This window comes from Solanum dulcamara, chromosome 6 (assembly GCF_947179165.1).
Source record: "Solanum dulcamara chromosome 6, daSolDulc1.2, whole genome shotgun sequence".
Classification (NCBI taxonomy): Eukaryota; Viridiplantae; Streptophyta; class Magnoliopsida; order Solanales; family Solanaceae; genus Solanum; species Solanum dulcamara.
This window is the reverse complement of record NC_077242.1, coordinates 19,151,455-19,169,808: the sequence shown is the minus strand read 5'-3', so window position 1 is coordinate 19,169,808 and position 18,354 is coordinate 19,151,455. Positions and strand designations below refer to the sequence as shown.

Below are 18,354 nucleotides of genomic sequence, written 5' to 3'. Positions count from 1 at the left end.
ACAATCTTGTCTTCATATAATTCACATTGTAGATGAGAATCTTGAACACCTGCAAATATGCAACATGATTAAAATAAATATCAACATAACACATTTCATAGTATGTTGCATCCATTTTGCGGAATCTTATACAGGAAGCTTTATAGGGAAGGCAAAAACAAAGACATTATAGGTAATTTCATATATTTTGCATTGGCGTGGAAGTTGAATCTGGGAGCTTCTAAATTTTGAAATCTCTCAACAAAAGTAGGTTCTTTCAGGTTGTATTTTTTTTATGACCTGAAAAGAAATAATTCAACAAATAGCAAAGAGAAGTGACAATGCACCTAAAACCTTAAATTGCACAGAAAATAGCACATCACTTTGGAGATGAGCTATTTAATTTCAGAAAAAATCAACTCACAAAAGCATGAAAGAAATTATCTCCCCTATTGTTTTCATTCACCTATATATTTTGAACACAAAGAAATAGTCAGTTGGTTGTTCTTTGTTAGGAGTGAAAGATGGTTATTAACGTTAACCACATTTTACTAATAAGAATTCTGTTGTTTTCATTCACCTATATATTTTGAACACAAAAAAATAGTCAGTTGGTTGTTCTTTGTTAAGAGTGAAAGATGGTCATTAACTTCAACCACGTTTTACTAATAAGAATAAATAAAGTACTACTAAGCACAATTATTTACAAAAATAGAAGAACTATGTAAATACAATATTAGCTTGTCCTAAAATCTTTATTCTCTTGTACCTTTAACGAGCAAGAAACCACATTATAAACAATCCAACCTATATACTTTATTCGTGCATCTCCGAAATCATGATTAATTAATCATTTGTCACAATTTATTTTTGTCATATGGACATCAATTTACTATTAGATAGTTCACACTATTCTACAATGGAGAAGGAATTAAGTACCAAGCTTTGCATATCGCATGTTTGTATTGTTTTACTATAATTGTATCATTAGTAGATCTATCAAGTGCAACACGCACAAGTATAATATGTGCCTCTACTATTCATGATCTTTGCAATTAGAATTGTTATAACTAAAAGAGTGTTTCTTTTTTGCAGGAGGCAATCAAGCAATGTTAGCTTTTCAGACAGTTACTAATATTTAAAAAAACTATTTCTATAATATCTTTCTACCTCTACACAATATTGCACTTTGATGAATAGATAGGAGTAATTTTTCATCAATTATTTTGTCAAGGACTCACTAAATAACAAAATCCTCAGAGAACTACAAACTATATCTCAGTCAAGTAAAAAGAGAAATTGACAGATACAATACCTGTTCATTTGGCAAGATGGTTGCTGAATGACTCCCCCGCATTTGTAGACCTCAGTGCTTTAGACATTCGTCAATATAAAACCAACTGCAGAAGTTTGTATTTGGCATATGTGGCTTATGGAAAATACATTACATAAGTAGAAGGTTATCTACGTACTATCGATTATACATTCTGTGCAATTCACAGGAATTTGGAGATGTTTTTGCCCTTTTTGTTGTGCACTATTTTGAGTGATTTATGAGGAATCTAATGGTGTTTGCCAAACATGATGGATAAATGAAATTCCCAAATAACGTTGTTGTCCCGTAAAATATAGAAAAGTGAAGAAGAATATACAGAGGAATGGAGAAGAGAGTTGTAGAGAGAAGGAAGAGCAGAAAAGTATATATAGAGAAAAATATCTTGACAAAAGGAAAAGCTCTATTATTTACTTCATCAGTACATACACTTATATTTCTACCTTGTATATGTACAATATTTATACACTCATACCAGTTGGCATTTAACTACATTTTAATTGACCATAACAACCTACTAACTACTTTTAACAACTTATAACAATACTCTAACCTCTCTTTAACCAAGGTAGCTTGCTAGGTTAACACTCCTCCTCAAGCTCATGGTTTGAAGAGGTTCATAACTCCAAGCTGGTTTAGCAATTGTTGATTTTGAAATTTTCCTAGACTTTTGGTAAGTATATCTGCTAGCTGATCTTTTGTATGTATGAATTTGGTTTTCAGCATTCCTTGACAGATTTTTTCCCTTACAAAATGACAATCTATATCAATATGTTTGGTTCTCTCATGAAAGATGGGATTTGCAGCAATTTGAATAGCAGCCTTGCTATCACAGACCATGTTAACAGGCAATTCAATCTGAACTCCTAGCTCTCTGAACAGACTTGCCAGCCAGGTGACCTCAGTTGCAAAGTTGGCCATACTTCTAAACTCAGCCTCTGCTGAGCTTCTGGATACTGTCTTTTATTTTTTTGATTTCCAGGAGATTAGTGATCCACCAAACTTTACTAAGTATCCAATGATAGATCTTCTTGTTTCCAGACAAGCACCCCAGTCAGAATCACAGTAGGCAGTCAAAGTATTTGTACTTTGAGATAGCATTAATAGTCCAAGGCCTGGAGCTTCCTTGAGGTATCTGACAACTCTCAGTGCAGATTCCATATGTGACTCCTTAGGATTGTGCATATATTGGCTCAACACCTGGACTGAAAAGGCTATATCAGGTCTGGTCATGGTGAGATACAAGAGTCTCCCCACAAGTCTTTGGTACCTTTCAGGGTGCTGCAGTTGTTGGTCATCAACTCTGCCTTCATGTGAAATGTGTTCATCATATTTCACTGATGTAAGCTTCTTATTCTGTTCTAATGGTGTTCCTGCAGGTTTAGCTCCTCCTAGCCCACATTCAACAATCAGTTCCAGTGCATATTTTCTCTGAGACATGTGAATTTCTTGACTAGATCTAACACATTCAATGCCTAGAAAGAACTTCACCTCACCTAAGTCTTTCATTTTGAATTGCTTTTGTAGGACTCTTTTTGTGTCCTCTACTAGACCATTGTTGCTACTTGTAACCAGTAAGTCATCCACATAGACTAGTATAATAAGTATATCACTATCAACTTTCCTGGTGAATAGGGAGTAGTCATAGTGGCTTTGATGGAATCCCAGCTTCAGTAAGGCCTTAGTCAGCTTCAAGTTCCACTGTCTGGGGCTTGTTTGAGTTCATACAAGGACTTATGGAGTTTGCAGACCTTGGTATTAGACTTCCCCTATCTAGCAAACCCATCAGGGACAGTCATGTACACCTCCTCCAGCAGGTCCCCATTGAAAAAGGCATTATGGACATCCATTTAGTGAATAAACCACTCCCTAGATGCAGCAAGGGCCACAATAGCTCTGACAGTGACCATTTTGACAACTGGACTAAAGGTTTCACTGTAGTTTAGGCCTTCTTGTTGGTTGAACCCTTTGGCCACCAGTCTTGCTTTCAGCCTCTCAACTTCACCTATGGATTTATACTTGACTTTGTACACCCACTTACAGCCAATAGGTCTTTTGCCAGGAGGTAAATCAACCAAGGACCAGGTTTGATTAGCCTCCAAAGCATCAATTTACACCTGCATTGCTTGAACCCACTGAGGATCAAGAGAGGCAGTTTTATAGGATGCGGGTTCAGTGATGGCTGAGTAAGCAGCTAGGCAAGTGCTGTAAGAAGGAGATATATGAGAATAGGATATATGTGCTGCAATAGGATAGGAGCAAGAGTTTCTTGTAGAGGTGGTGATAAAGTCTTGAAGCCAAGATGGTGGCTTACTAGGTCTGGAGGATTTTCTGGGTGGGATAGGAAGGGGAAGAGACTGAGAGTGGAACTCAAGAGGTGCTGCAGGAGGTAAAGGTGGTTGGATGGACTCTAAGTGTGGCTGTGGGAAGGGATAAGAGGAGTCTAAAAGTGTGAGAACTGGAAATAGGGGATTAGAGGAGACTTGGACATCCTTGAAAGGGAAAATATCTTCTTTGAACACTGCATGTCTATTCACAAAAAAAGATTTGAGTGGAGATCATACAGGAAGTACCCCTTTTTGGATGAGGAGTAACCCATAAGGACAACTGGGATGGCACTGCTACTTGTGGAGTTTGCAGGAGCTACACCTTGGAACTGAGTTGAACAACCATTGACTTCTGTATTTGGAGCACATTCTTTCAGAATGTAGAGCCCTTGATCCTCTTTACCAATCCCCTTGACCTGACCACTGAAGAGATCTTGGAAAACACAGAAGTCAGGGAAGAAGGCTGCCATACATTTGAGTTCTTTGGTGAGTTGTGATACAGAAAGAAGATTACACTTGAAGTCAGGTACAAACAAAACATTTCCAATGGATTGATTCCCAAGAATGTTTGTACTGCCAACATGTGAGACTAACACAACATTTCCAGTGGGCAACATTACTTGTCTCCTTTTAGATGGTGATACAGTGTGAAAGTTATTTAGAAGTTCAGTCTTAGAAGTCATATGGTTTGTTGCTCCAGTATCAACTATCCAGCTTTTATCTACATATTTAGAGACTAAAACAGATAGAGCACTACCTACTGTAGCTGAGTATTCACCTCCATTTTTACCTCCTCTGGCCAGCATCTGCAGGATCTGATGGTACTGATCCTGTGTGAAGAAGGTTGTAGGTGAATGTGTGTCACTTGTGGAATGTGGACCTCCACATTGGGTAACCTCATCTTGATTAGCATATGAATTAGAATTGAACTGTTCCCTCTTCTTCTTTGACTTCCATCCAGCTGGATAGCCTTTCACTTTAAAACATTGTTCCTTAGAGTGTCCCCTGTAGCCATAAACCTCACACACAAGAGTTGACTTCTGGAATTTTTGTGGCTTGTATTGGTTGTCATAGTGCCCTCTTCCTAGGTTGTCATCACCTCCTGGTTGTTGGCCAAAGTTGCCACCCTGATTAGGACCATTTCCCTTCTTTTTACTAAATAGAGCAGTGCATTCAACCATTTTAGAGGTAACACTTTCATGATATGAACTTCCTAGGTTTCTTTGGCTTTCATGATCTACTATCAGAGAGTAAGCTTTGTTTAGGTTGGGAATTGGATTCTGCATCAATATCTGACCTCTACCAGCTGAATAGGATTCATTCAGTCCCATAAGAAACTCAACCAATCTCTGGTATTCAAAATGTTCTTGGATTTTTCTTGATTCAGCGCAAGAACACCCTGGACATGGCATGATAGAATCAAACTCATTCCACAGCCCTCTCAGATGTGTGTAGTATTCTGTAATAATCATAGTTCCTTGAGTGAAACTATGAATTTCCTTGTGCAGTTGAAATACATGTGCACCATTAATTTTGTCAAATCTCTCTTTCAGATCACTCCATACCTTGTGTGCATCACCAGCATAAACTATACTACTCAACAATCCAGGTGTAACAACATTCATTATCCAGGACAAAACTACAACATTACACTTTTCCCAAATGTCAAACAGCTCAGGTGCAAACTGAGACTTAGGGAATCGTCCATCAACAAAGCCTAATTTGCCTTTCCCTAACAGTCTAATACGCATAGATATACTCCAAACGACATAGTTTTCTGAGCCTGTGAGCTGAAGGGAGATTAGAGAGCTACCTGGAGTGTCATTCAGATGGAGATACAGAGGATGATTATGACCTACAGTCGGAGATTCATAGCTAGTTGGACCAATAGTTGTATGTGCTCCATTTAGGTTTGCATCACCAGTTTCCATAGATCCCGATGTAGCCTCAGCTGTGTACATCTCTATTGACAGCTTAAGCCCTAGCTCGCAGTTTGACTTCTTCTACTTGAGTCTAGATTGCCGATTGTGATCTTCTTCTTCTACCCTACGATCCTTGTAGGCTCTGATATCATGATAACTCCATCAATGGAGTTAGACCTGAAAGAAAGAAGAGGCAAACTATCGGAGGAAGAAAAGAAAGAAAAGTGAAGAAGAATATACAGAGGAATGGAGAAGAGAGTTGTAGAGAGAAGGAAGAGCAGAAAAGTATATATAGAGAAAAATATCTTGACAAAATGAAAAGCTCTATTATTTACTTCATCAGTATATACACTTATATTTCTACCTTGTATATGTACAGTATTTATACACTCATACCAGTTGGCATTTAACTACATTTTAACTGACCATAACAACCTACTAACTACTTTTAACAACTTATAACAATACTCTAATCTCTCTTTAATCAAGGTAGCTTGCTAGGTTAACAACCTGAAAAAGAATGTCTACAATTTTACCTAGCTCAAGATGTATCCATGCATGACCAGATTTTACATGAAAAAGAATGTAGAATTTCTTTTAATTAGTAGGTTCTTTTCAACTAAAGCTTAGACATAATCTAAGGAATTAGAAAATTATCACAATTTCGAAAGAAATAGAGGTTATTCTAGTAGAATAACTCTTGTCCCAGTTATTTTGGTAGCAAAAAACAGTCGTTTTCAATTCAACTGAGGCTAACGTATAACTTCTGTTATCAAGAGTACAATAGTATATTCACTGTAGTTCCACAAGTGGGGTGTGTGTAGGTTAGAATGTACGTAAATCTTTCTCCGACATTGGAAGGTAGGAAGTTTTCAATAGACGCTCGGGTCAAGAAAAATATTTAAAGGATAAAAAAGTCATATGAAAATACTATAATGTCAAAGATGTCACAACATCTTTTACCTAATTTTTTTAGCTACTAATATGAGACTTTGGCATCTAAAGCAAAGAAAATACTTAACTGATAGATTGTATTTAAAAAGAAGGATGGATTTATTTAGTAGTTTAAAAATTCTGGTTAGGTGTTCAACTTTTTGTTCCATAACCTATTATAGAAGAAAATATGCTTTGTCCAAATGCTCTTTTAAAATAAAACTTCTCCTAATAGTTGGAACATTTTTGCAGTGAAACCAAGTTAACATACCAGTCAACAAATGACAATTGCAAAGATAAAATCAAAGTATGCATTTAACAATACATGTGTTTTCTTAGTGCGAGTTACCTACTATACGGGCGAATAATTTACTTGAATTACTTTATATTTTTAAGAGGCAAACAGAGTAGAACAATATTAATTCATGAAAAATAAGAAAGGGTGAGGCTTACCTCAACAGATAAAATGATTTTCTGAATGCAATAATTTTCTAGCATAACAGGAAAACTGATTTGCATCTTCCTACCATAACGAAAGACTGACCGTGTTCCTCGAAAAATTATTATTTTCCTCAATTCAATTAAACTTTCAAAGTGACTTATAAGTGATGTATACATTCTTAAATAACGATAAAATTCAAGATGGTAGACCCAAATATGTACATATTTGATGATCCAACTTAAAACAGAGCTTTGTAGTATCCAATTGTACGGAAAATTCATACGGCTGCTTCAAATAGAAAAAAATCAACATTACCTAGAAAACAAGTTTTATCTTTAATCTTCATATGTTATCTTCAATCTAGCATGCCAAGTTGCAAGGACCATCCTAACATCCAAATTAATCCCAAAAGTGCTCTAATTTATTGTGAAAAAAATATTGACTAAATTAGAAAAATGAAAACACAAACTAATAACACATACATCAATGTATTATTACATTATGAGAAGACAGGACGAACACAAAACATATCTCTTTAATCAAAGAAAAAAAGATGTAACTTACATAATCATTCCTTTTTATAATTCTTCTTATCATGACAAAGCTGACAGGGTCCATGAGATTTCCCTTGATGAAGTATAAGTGCGCCTCTCAAGCAATTAATGACAACTCCACGAACTCAAAAATCATTATTTTCATATAATCATCGAAAACTTAAAAAGAATGTTTACATAACCTCATTCTCAATGAAAATAAAATATACAAATGCTTTCTGTAATGTACTTCTAGCTCAAATAAATTTTACAATCCGATACAAGTGTATTTGGCTATAAACATTCGCCGTTCGTTATTCAAATTATTATCATGCATACTCTCTGTATCGATAGTTTAAAGAAATATTATTTCGTACTTTTTTCACTCCCTTACACATCATACTCCAACTGGTTGCACAAAGCAAAAAGGTTAAATGAGAAATTTTATTATCAAAAATAAAGAAATTACCTTGCAAGGCGAAGTATTGTCCCTTTTCCCCCGGCTAGAGCCTGTGCAATTCAAATTATGCAATTGTTATATTATAATTAAAATTATGCAATAAACAGGTAACACAACATCAATATTAATCTTGCAGTGAACATCAGACATGTGTTCAAGAATATAAGTTCTATGCATAATGTCTGATATCATCACCATACACAATTATCCTAATTTGTTGATCCTGTAAAGTGAAAGAATTTTCAACGATGCAAGTAAATAATACAATTATGCAAAGAAAATGAGATGTTACTACTATAGGCGAGAGTACCTCTCCATCTTCATAAATCAGATTTTGAATCTGATTTTTTTCGTCGAGCTTTATCGCTCTCGACTCATGTCCACGATTTGGACTTTGCAAGTCCAATCGGGTGTGTCAGTTTTAATTCATTCGATGTTGAATCTTAGTGATATATGTCCACCAAAAATATCCTCACAATAATATGGGCAAGAAAAGTCAGAGAGCAACAAAAGTTAGAATTCTCTTTAATTTGCAAGCTCTTACTAATGGTGATTTTAACATGCAAAGTTAAATATCATAGATTTTTGAATTCTAGAATCTGGTCCACACTTTAAATTTACATAATTAGAGATAAATCTTATGCCGATTTTTAATGTTAGTGGTAAGAGTACTAAAAATTTCAACACACGATTTAAAGAAAGAAAAAAAGTTGATTGAGGCATACTATCAAACACCTTTTGTACAGTGTAGAGAAAAAACAAATTTCTTACATGCAACATGAACTAACAATGAGTGCGAACAATGATGAAGTCAGCCGAAAGCAAAACACTCTCAAAATTTTGAAGACACGATTGCATGTATTTTACCCTATAAATCATTGAAACAAGAAAGAAAAAAAAAGAAAAATATTACTACATTCCTTCATAGAAGTTGTTATTTAGTTTTGATGATCAACAAACTATGAGACCTAATACACGGACCTAGTCCCATGAGTAAGTCTAGTTGCAGACTAGCCAGTTGTAAAGTTGCCATCCTCTGCTGTGGTTGGTAGAACCAGCAGAGGCAGCAATCCAAAAGCCAATCAGATGAATCCTAGGACGTGTGTCTTCAACGTTAATTCTCAAACCTTGGACAACAAAGTTCTTTGGCTTTTCTTCTCAAGAATTGACAATCAAAAACATTTTTGTGCTCTCTTAAGAAAAGACAAACTTCAACAGAAAGCTGCATGGGACCTGATAGAGCTATTCAAGATATTCTTCTTTGTATCCTTATTGTAGTTTTGAGTCTTATGTGTAATATTGTAAAATCAATTCTTGTTGTATAAAAGAATCTTGATTATTTCAGTTGTACTGTTTTAGTGTAACTTTATTGCTAGAGTTAGTTTTGAAGTATGTCTAAAAAGTCTTCATTAATGGAAGCAGTTGTGTAGTGGGCAATAGTGATATTTCTTAGGCTCAAGTCTTGTAATAGAGGTGTTACAAGCAAAGGGGTGAAGAGGATTAGTAATTAGGTACAATAGGTTGTAATAGTATAGTTTGCTCTTGCAATGTAATGAGGATTGATAGCTAAATCCTAAGGGTCAGGTCGTGGGTTTTTCCTCTCTTGAGCAAAGAGGTTTTCCACGTAAAATAGTGTGCAATTTGTATATTTTCTAGTTTGTCTTACTGTTGATAATTCTGTGAAAGGACCAGGTCCTTTGACACAGAGGTGGACTTCTGCAAATCTATCAATTGGTATCAGACTTGTGTTCTCTATAAGGTTAATATCGAGAGAAGATCCTGTGAACTGAAAGACGTCTGCTCCACCTAATCTTGAAGAGGGAAAATCTACTACAAGCCCCCCTAGATTTCATGGTCAGTTCTATGGGTGGTGGAAGACTCGTCTGCACGATTTTCTCACGATAGAGGATAGTGAACTATGGGACGTTGTTCTGGATAGTCCCTACATTTTTGTAAAAGAGGTTAAAGAAGGATAAATTACTTGAGTTATGTCCAAAACTCGAAAAGAATATGATGAAGCTGATAGAAAAAGATAGAAAAGAACTACAAAGGAAAAAAGTTGTTGGTTTGTGGAATAGGACCTGATGAATACAACTGAATTTTGGCATGTAAATCTGCCAAGAAAATATGAGATTGCCTAAGGATTTCTCACGAAGGAAATACTCAAGTGAAGGAGTCAAAAGTTGACATCTAACTACTCAATATGAGAACTTCAATATGAAAGAAAGGGAGACTATTCAGGAGATGCATACCAGGTTCACCTCCATCACCAATGATCTTCAGTGTCTAGGTGAACCCATCCATCCCAGTAAGCAAGTCAGAAAAATTCTCAAGATTCTTCCTAAGTCTTGGGAAAGCAAAAGTAGATGCCATTACAGAAGCTAAGGATCTGAAGGTTTTTACTATGGATGAGTTAATTGGAAATCTTCATACCCATGAGCTAAATAGGTAGCAAGACTACTTATGGAAAGATACAAAGAGGTTTCACAAAATATCGAGAAAGTATGGAGGGTTCATGAAAAAGGGTAACACAAGTAGAGCTACCAATGGTACTGACCTGTGTCATAGATGTAGAAAGCCAAGACATTTAATCAGAGATTGTCCCATGCAAAAGAGAGAGTACAAAAACTATGGCAAGACTGGAGGTGATAGAGACAAACGAAGGGACCAGGTTCTTGACAAATTAAAAGAAGAGCTACAGATGACTATGTAGTGAAGAGGGCTCTTGCTGTTTGGGGAAATTCTTCAAGCGACTTAGAGGAATCAAATCACCCTGAATATGTCTCTATGCTGGCTATGAAGGAGGATAATACAGACGATGCGGTAACCTTGCTTGACCTTAAGGAAAACATCAATGCCTACTCTTTTAGGAAACTCAAAAAACTGGCTTGTGTCTTGATTGATTTATTATGTGAATTAACTCTGAAAAGGATTTTCTAAATAATAGCATTGACATTTTTCAAGATGAAAAAACTTCCTCGGTCATTCAAATGTCTGATTTAGAAGAAAAAAATTATGTTATTGGAAGCTGAGAATAGTAGTGTCAATGAAATGCTGGGAGGCATTTCTGAAGTAGATGTAAAGCTGAAGGGTAAGGCTAATAGAGTTGAGCTAGAACTTGAAGAAAGTCTTAAAAACTCTAAATTAAAATTAGTCATGGCCCTAGAAAGAAATCTCCAACTAGAGAAGGACTTGGTCTGGGTCAAGGAAGAGCTAAGTAAATCTCTCAAGTGGACTACATCATCCAAAATACTTGAAAATCTGACAAATCAAGGATATAATGGTGGAAAAGGTCTAGGATGAAAAAAGATAGAGCCTTCTTTTAATCCACATAGCAAGTATGTGTCCATATCTGATAACTTTCTATGCATTCATTGTGATAGAAATAGTCATCTTAAAGGGGACTGTGATGCATGAAAAAATCTAAAAAGGGTGTTTCAGATTATTTCATACATAAAAATAGTCAGAAGAAAGCACCCAGTCCAAACAAGCCGATGAGGAAAGCGATGCTGCCTTACTGGACTAGGAAAGCCTTGATCACACCATTTCCTGCATACTGGGAGCTCAAACTTAGGTGGGTTCCCAAATCTAATCATTAACCTTTGTGCAAGAAAGGTCTGGAGGAAGCAGTCAGTAATGGTTTATGGATAGTGGTTTCTCGAAGCACATGACTGTAAGGACTGGAAATTTCTCCTCTCTCAAGGATATTCAAAGTGGAAGTGTTTCTTTTGGAAATTGAAAAGAGGGCTATATTCTTGGCATTGGAAAAATTGGGAAGTCACTGGAGCATTCAATTGAACATGTGTACTATGTAAATGGGTTGAAGTACAACTTACTCAATGTATCGTAGATTTGTGATAAAGGAAATAAAGTTATAATATTGTCTGATAAATGCATTATCACAAATTTGTCATTGAAGGAAGTAATCTTGACTGCAAAGCGATGTAAGAAAATATACGTAGCTGATTTAAACTCCACTCAAGGAGACAATTTAGCATGTCTTAGAGTCTATGATGAAAGTACAGACTTGTGGCATAGGAGGCTAGGGCATGTTAGTTCATCCTTGCTGAAAAATATTGTAACTAGGGACCTGGTTCGAGGACATCCAAAGGTGAATTTTACTAACAACAGAGTTTGTGATGCACGTGTAAAGGGAAAGAAAACCAGAACTTCTTTCAAAATAAAGAAAGAGGTAAGTACCACCAAACTCCTTGGACTCATTCACATGGATCTATGCAGACCTATCAAAATACAAAGTCAAGGAGGGAAGAAGTACATTTTTGTTATTGTTGATGACTTCTCAAGGTTCACCTGGACAATGTTCTTAAAAAGCAAGAATGAGATGGCTGATGTGTTGATAACCTTTGCAAAAATGATTCAAACCAAGCTGAACTGCAAGTTAGCTGGGATGGGGTCAGACCATAGAATAGAGTTTGAAAATGCTAGAGTCAAAAGCTTTTGTGCAGAACAGGGAATAGATCACAATTTCTCAGCTCCCAGAACTCCACAACAAATTAGTGCAGTTGAAAGAAAAAGCAGAACTCTGGTTGACATTGCAAAAACTATGCTGATAGACTCTAAGTTGCCAAAGAATTTTTGGGCTGAGGCAGTAAACACGACTTGTTATGTAACTAATCATTGCATGATCAAGTTCATACTCAACAAAACTCCATATGAATTTTTGAATAACCAAAGGCCTAAGTTGAGTTATCTTAGAGCCTTTGGGTGCAAGTGCTTTATGTTGAATAATGGAAAGAATGATCTGGGTAAATTTGATCGCATGAGCGATGAAAGGATATTTGTTGGGTACTCCTCTTCTAGCAAAGCCTATAGAGTGTACAACAAGAGGACGATGTGTAAACTCAACAGTTACTTCAGGCTTATGCCGACAACAATACTCGCATGACCCTACTTATTTAGTCCCTTGCTCCCAAATCCTCCTCCTCCTAATTCCTCAGTTTATCTCCTTGTTACTCTCTCTTCTATTGGCAGTTATGCATTAATCTTATGTAGTTCTTTTTCAGTATGATGTAATGCTACTCTATTTTAATATGAATATGTTGATGGTTTGTTGTACTTCCTGTTTCTTACCTTTCTGATGATTCTTCTCATGTTTAGTGTTGCCCTAGTGGCCATGAATTTGCCTGATTGTATACTGTACTAGTTTGGTTTACAATGTTCCTTTTATGATGCCAAAAGAGGGAAGGTGTGTGATTCATCTTAGGATGGAAAGTTAGTTGTTTTTGTTGCTAGGCCGACTTGTTTTTGTTGCTAGGCCGACCTGGTTCGAATAGAGGCACAAGGATATTGTTGATAGGGGGAACTTGTTGATAGGGGGACCATTTTTTAACTTGCATAGTTTTTCATCATCAAAAAGGGGAGAAATGTTATTTAGTTTTGGTGATCAACAAACTATGGGACCTGATACACGGACCTAGTCCTACGAGTAAGTCCAGTTGCAGACTAGCCAGTTGTAAAACTACCATCCTCTGCTATGGTTGGTAGAACCAGCAGAGGCAGCAGTCTAAAAGCCAATCAAATGAATCCTAGGACGTGTTTCTCCAACGTTAATACTCAAACCTTAGACAACAAAGTTCTTTGGCTTTTCTTCTCAAGAATTGACAATCAAAAATATTTTTGTGCTCTCTCAAGAAAAGACAAACTTCAACAGAAAGCTGCACGGGAACTGATAGAGCTGCTCAAGATATTCTTCTTTGTATCCTTGTTGTAGTTTTGAGTCTTACGTGTAGTGTTGTAAAATCAGTTCCTGTTGTATAAAGAAATCTTTATTATTTCAGTTATACTATTTTAGTGTAACTTCATTGCTAGAGTTAGTTTTGAAGTGTGTCTGAAAAGTCTACATTACTAGAAGCAGTTGTGTAGTGGACAATAGTGATATTGCTTAGGCTCAAGTCTTGTAATAAAGGTGTTGCAAGCAAAGGGGTGAAGAGGGTTAGTAACTAGGTACAATAGCTTGTAATAGTTTACTTTGCTCTATGACTTAGTGAAGATTGACAACTAAATCCTAAGGGTCAGGTCGTGATTTTTCCTCTCTTAAGGAAGGAGGTTTTCCACGTAAAATAATGTGCAATTCGTATATTTTCTAGTTTGTCTTACTGTTGATAATTCTGTCAAAGGGCCAGGTCCTTTGACACAGTGGTGGACTTGTGCAAAGCTATCAAACGTAGAACCAACAAAGATGTGAGAAAAAAATATTTGTCCAAATTAGTGGAACAAACAAAGGAAAGGACAGAAAAATATGAAATAATTATGAGAACAACAAAGAAGAACCAACAACATAGAGGTAAGAAGAAGAGATATATGATAACAAAGACAGAAAATCCACCAATTTCAACCTTGAAGAGATAGAGCTGCAAAATTTTTAAATCAATACAAAGTAGTGAGAGTTGATAGAAGAGTTGATAATTCCACTTTTGAGTATATGCAGAGGTAATAGTTGCTAACATGTGGATATAAAAATCTTCTTCCATGTGCCAAACAACCAATTAAATAGGGCCAGAAAGAATTATAAATTACTTCCTCTATTCCATATTAGTTGAATTTTTAAGGTAATACACACATATTAAGAAAAACATTCAAGGATAAAATTTGAACCTTATTTTTCTCTATTACCCTTTTGTTTAATCAGCATCATAAATATGATTAAATCTGAAATCATAAATACAAGTAGCTTTTTATTGGAGTATAATTTTGTAAGTAGTGTAGTTTACTCGTAGGAAATTACAAAATTTCATTAATGGAAAGGGTAAATATGGAAAAAGTTTTAAATATTTCTCTTGTATTTTGAACAATTCAACTATTTTGAACAAGGAAAAAAGCTCTAGAAATTTAATTAATATGAAATAGAGAGTAAAAAGAATCAGCTATCTATTTTATGTTGCCTTTTGTACAAACACTTAATGCTATGATTGTCCCAATCCTTATTTTGGCTTGTATAAAAAGGTAAAGTACAGTTTGAATAACATTTTGTATAATTGTTTAGTGTTGTGTAGTCCCACCCTTGTTGGCTTATGTATACGGGTAAATTAGAGATTCTTTAGGCGTTTAGGGCATCTAAATGGCTGAAAAAACCATAAAAAAGTAAATGTTGATCTAAAACTCATGTATCACTCATTAAGTCATAAATTTTTTCAATAAATCCCACTCCAAGTACTTGAACTTAATGCCAATAAAATGAATTATGAGGCCATTACTATACCAAGGTAACTCTTAAAGTTAGTACTACTGAATTAATTCCTATCGATTTCTATATCCACGTTCCCACGTCCGTTTCATCCATTCAATGTCATTACTTTTTTACTTGGGTAAAAGCATAAATTCACTCTTCCTATTACACATCCATACTACTCAAAGATGAATTTTTTACTCCTGAGACATATAATACCACTCTCACAATGTGAGGTGTACTGCATTTGTGCCACATCACTGTCATCTCACTGTCAAATCAAATGTCATGTCAGATTTTGAATTTTTTTCTATGTCATCAATTACTTCTTCTTTAATGAACACCACCAAGGAATCACTAGTTCTGCCGCCATATCACAACCAAAATTTATATATTTTATCATCAAAAATCAAAACCACCTACAATCAAACCCATAAAATTCAACACACCTAACCAAGCTCATTACTAAAATCATATCATCACCATCAAAAGGTACAGATCCTCCACCAAATATCACCACCACCATTATCAATATCGATTTCTTTTTCTTCACCACCTTCAATTTCCTCTTCTTTGCCACCATCACCAATAAACCCACCACTATATTTTATTTTTTAAACCCAATCATCAATTTTATCAACCATCAATAAAGTCGAAGAAATGTTTTTGATATAATGAAGATGGTGAAATCCGATAAGAATTAAAATAAGATATGAGGAAGGGGAGGGGAGGGGAGGGTGGTGGGGAAGAGGATTCTGGTGGGGTGGGGTGGGTGGTAATCGAGCATGGAAGGTGATGAAAAATAAAAAAATAAAATAAAGAAGAAAAAACGTGGGTGGGGTGTGAAGAAAGAGAGGCATGGGGTGTGGGGTAAGGTAGGGTGGTGGCGGAAAGAAGATTTTAACTATTCTTTTTACCTAATGCGACTTTCTTTTTATTTTTTAATTTTTTTGCCACGTCAGTTTTAGGCGGTAAACAAATCCATTTTTTAGTAGTACATGTGTGTAATAGGTCGTCATTATTGTTTAAGTGTGTAACTGATTTTTTGAAATAAATTTAGGGGTGAATTTATGTCTTTTTCCTTTTTTTCTTTCATATTTATCTATTAATATTGACAAACTTTCTCTTGATATGTATACATATGTGTTTGTAGTTTACTTGTAATTAAGGTCCTTCACTATAAAAGGATAAAAAAATTATCCCAATATTTTCAGGTGAAAGTTTGGAGTGTACATATCATTTCTGTATACCACTACTAAAAAAAGACTGGAAAATGATGGCCAAAAGCGGTGGGCTGCGTCATTTTATGGTCAAAATCAATGGAAAGCGATCTAGTCACTTTCATAGTTTGTGTCCTCGATACTTTTCAAAAAGCGACGGACGACGTCACTTTGGAACAATGCAATTGTTATTTTTAAATTTTTTGAATAATCGACAGACAAAGTTGATTTTTTATATATATAACTATTTTTAATAAAAGCAACGGATAAAAGGACCCTGTTCATTGCTTTTCTATAATTATTTTGTACTGCCCAGTTGTAAATAAATTATAATTTTATATACATTCAATTCATTCATAACAAATCAAATAATAAGCATAATACACATAATGTAATGACCCTGAAGGTCATTTTTTGTAATTTTCGCAAAATAATCATTTTTCCCTGCTCGATAATTTTCCTGATTCATTTTTGATTGACATTCAATGTCAGTTTCGTGGATTTCTTTGAAAGCTTGAGATTTTTGGTAAACTTTGTATTTTAGAGGTTTAAATGGCTCAAAAGTGGTATTTGAGATCATTTGGAGTTTCAAGTCTCGAAATTATTCCATCGATTCCATCATCTCTGGAATGTTGAAATTGGTCTAGGAGACGGAATTAAATTCGGGGTTATACCATGGATTTGAGGTTGAGTTGGAAATCTTTGAGGTTTTGGCCATAGGGTTGACTTTGGTCAATATTTCGAAGACGTTGAGACTTGTGAACTTTGGAATTTTGTAGTGTTCTAGTGCTCTCGCTTTAGCGATGGTCGCTTAAGTGAGTTTCCCATTTCTTTAGCAATGTCCGCTTTAGCAATGAACACATCGCTTTAGCGAGCTGGGTCATTTAAGCGGGGTTCACAAAAGAGAAACCCTAGTTGCTTAAGCGATATCTGAGAATGTTTAGACGGGGGTTTAAGATTTTTACTCTATTTTTGGAGTTCTTGAGCACGAGGTAGGCGATTTGAAAGAGGGATATTTTTGCATGAAAACTATTGGGTAAGTTCTTTTAACTTCAAACCTTCATTACCCATTGATTAATTTCTAATTTAAACATGGAAATTGATGATTTTAATTGGTGAAATTGGGGTTTTTCAAGAATTTTGGAAAAATGCTTTAAATGAGGATTGTGATCTGATTCAAACTTTTTTTTCGAAATGATTTTCACCAATGAGTTCCTAATGCTTAGAGGAAAGTTTCCATGTAAAAATTACCTGATTTATATCCCCATTTTTGGAATCAAAATTTGAGTCTTTTGACCTCTTTTTCTCGAATTTTGCATTCTTGGATAGATTTTGTCGATTTAGAGTATATCCAGAAGGGGAGGACTCAGGTTGATTGATTGATTGCGATTTGTCTAAGGCAAGTGAACTCTTAAAACTTCGTGAATTTTTTAGAATCCCAAAATTTCCTTGTTGTGTGTATTGGGGAGTAGTGGGGATGAGGTTACAGATTGAGTTATGTTATGAACTAATCTAAATTGATTGACGGAGTTAATAAATGATAATTTATGTTATTGTAAAGATTTGAGTATACGTGATCTAGATATCTATGTGTATTTGATGAAATACTTTAATATTCTGATTATGATTATGGATTGTTTGACTTGATATATTCTTCATTACTTATGTAAGTATGCTGATTGCATTTATTCTGAAACACGGTGATGAGATACATATGATGATGAGGCCGAGGTCATTTCCGGTGAGAGATATTATGATACTGAGGTCATTTTCGATGAGAGACTATGAGGTTGAGATTATTTTCGATAAAATTATGTTACCGAGGTTATTTCTTATGAGATTATGTTGTCGAGGTCATTTTTGGTGAGATTATATTAGCGAGGTCATTTTTGGTTAGAGATTATACGGTCGAGGTTATTTTCAGTGATAGATTATGATGCTGAGGTCAATTTTGCCGATATATTATGATGTCGAGGTCATTTCCAGTGAGACATTATGATGCCGAGGTCATTTCCAATA

At 35.3% G+C, this 18,354-nt stretch overlaps 1 protein-coding gene across 1 annotated transcript; it reads right to left on the bottom strand.

Moving 5' to 3' along the window:
- Nucleotides 1–2,275: 2,275 nt before the first annotated feature.
- On the bottom strand, nucleotides 2,276–3,162 carry LOC129892755 (uncharacterized mitochondrial protein AtMg00810-like). Its single transcript, XM_055968314.1, has 2 exons — nucleotides 3,095–3,162; nucleotides 2,276–2,936 (listed from the first exon to the last, which is right to left on the bottom strand). The coding sequence occupies exons 1-2, from the start codon at nucleotides 3,160–3,162 to the stop codon at nucleotides 2,276–2,278; spliced, it is 729 nt and encodes a 242-aa protein (XP_055824289.1).
- Nucleotides 3,163–18,354: the final 15,192 nt, after the last annotated feature.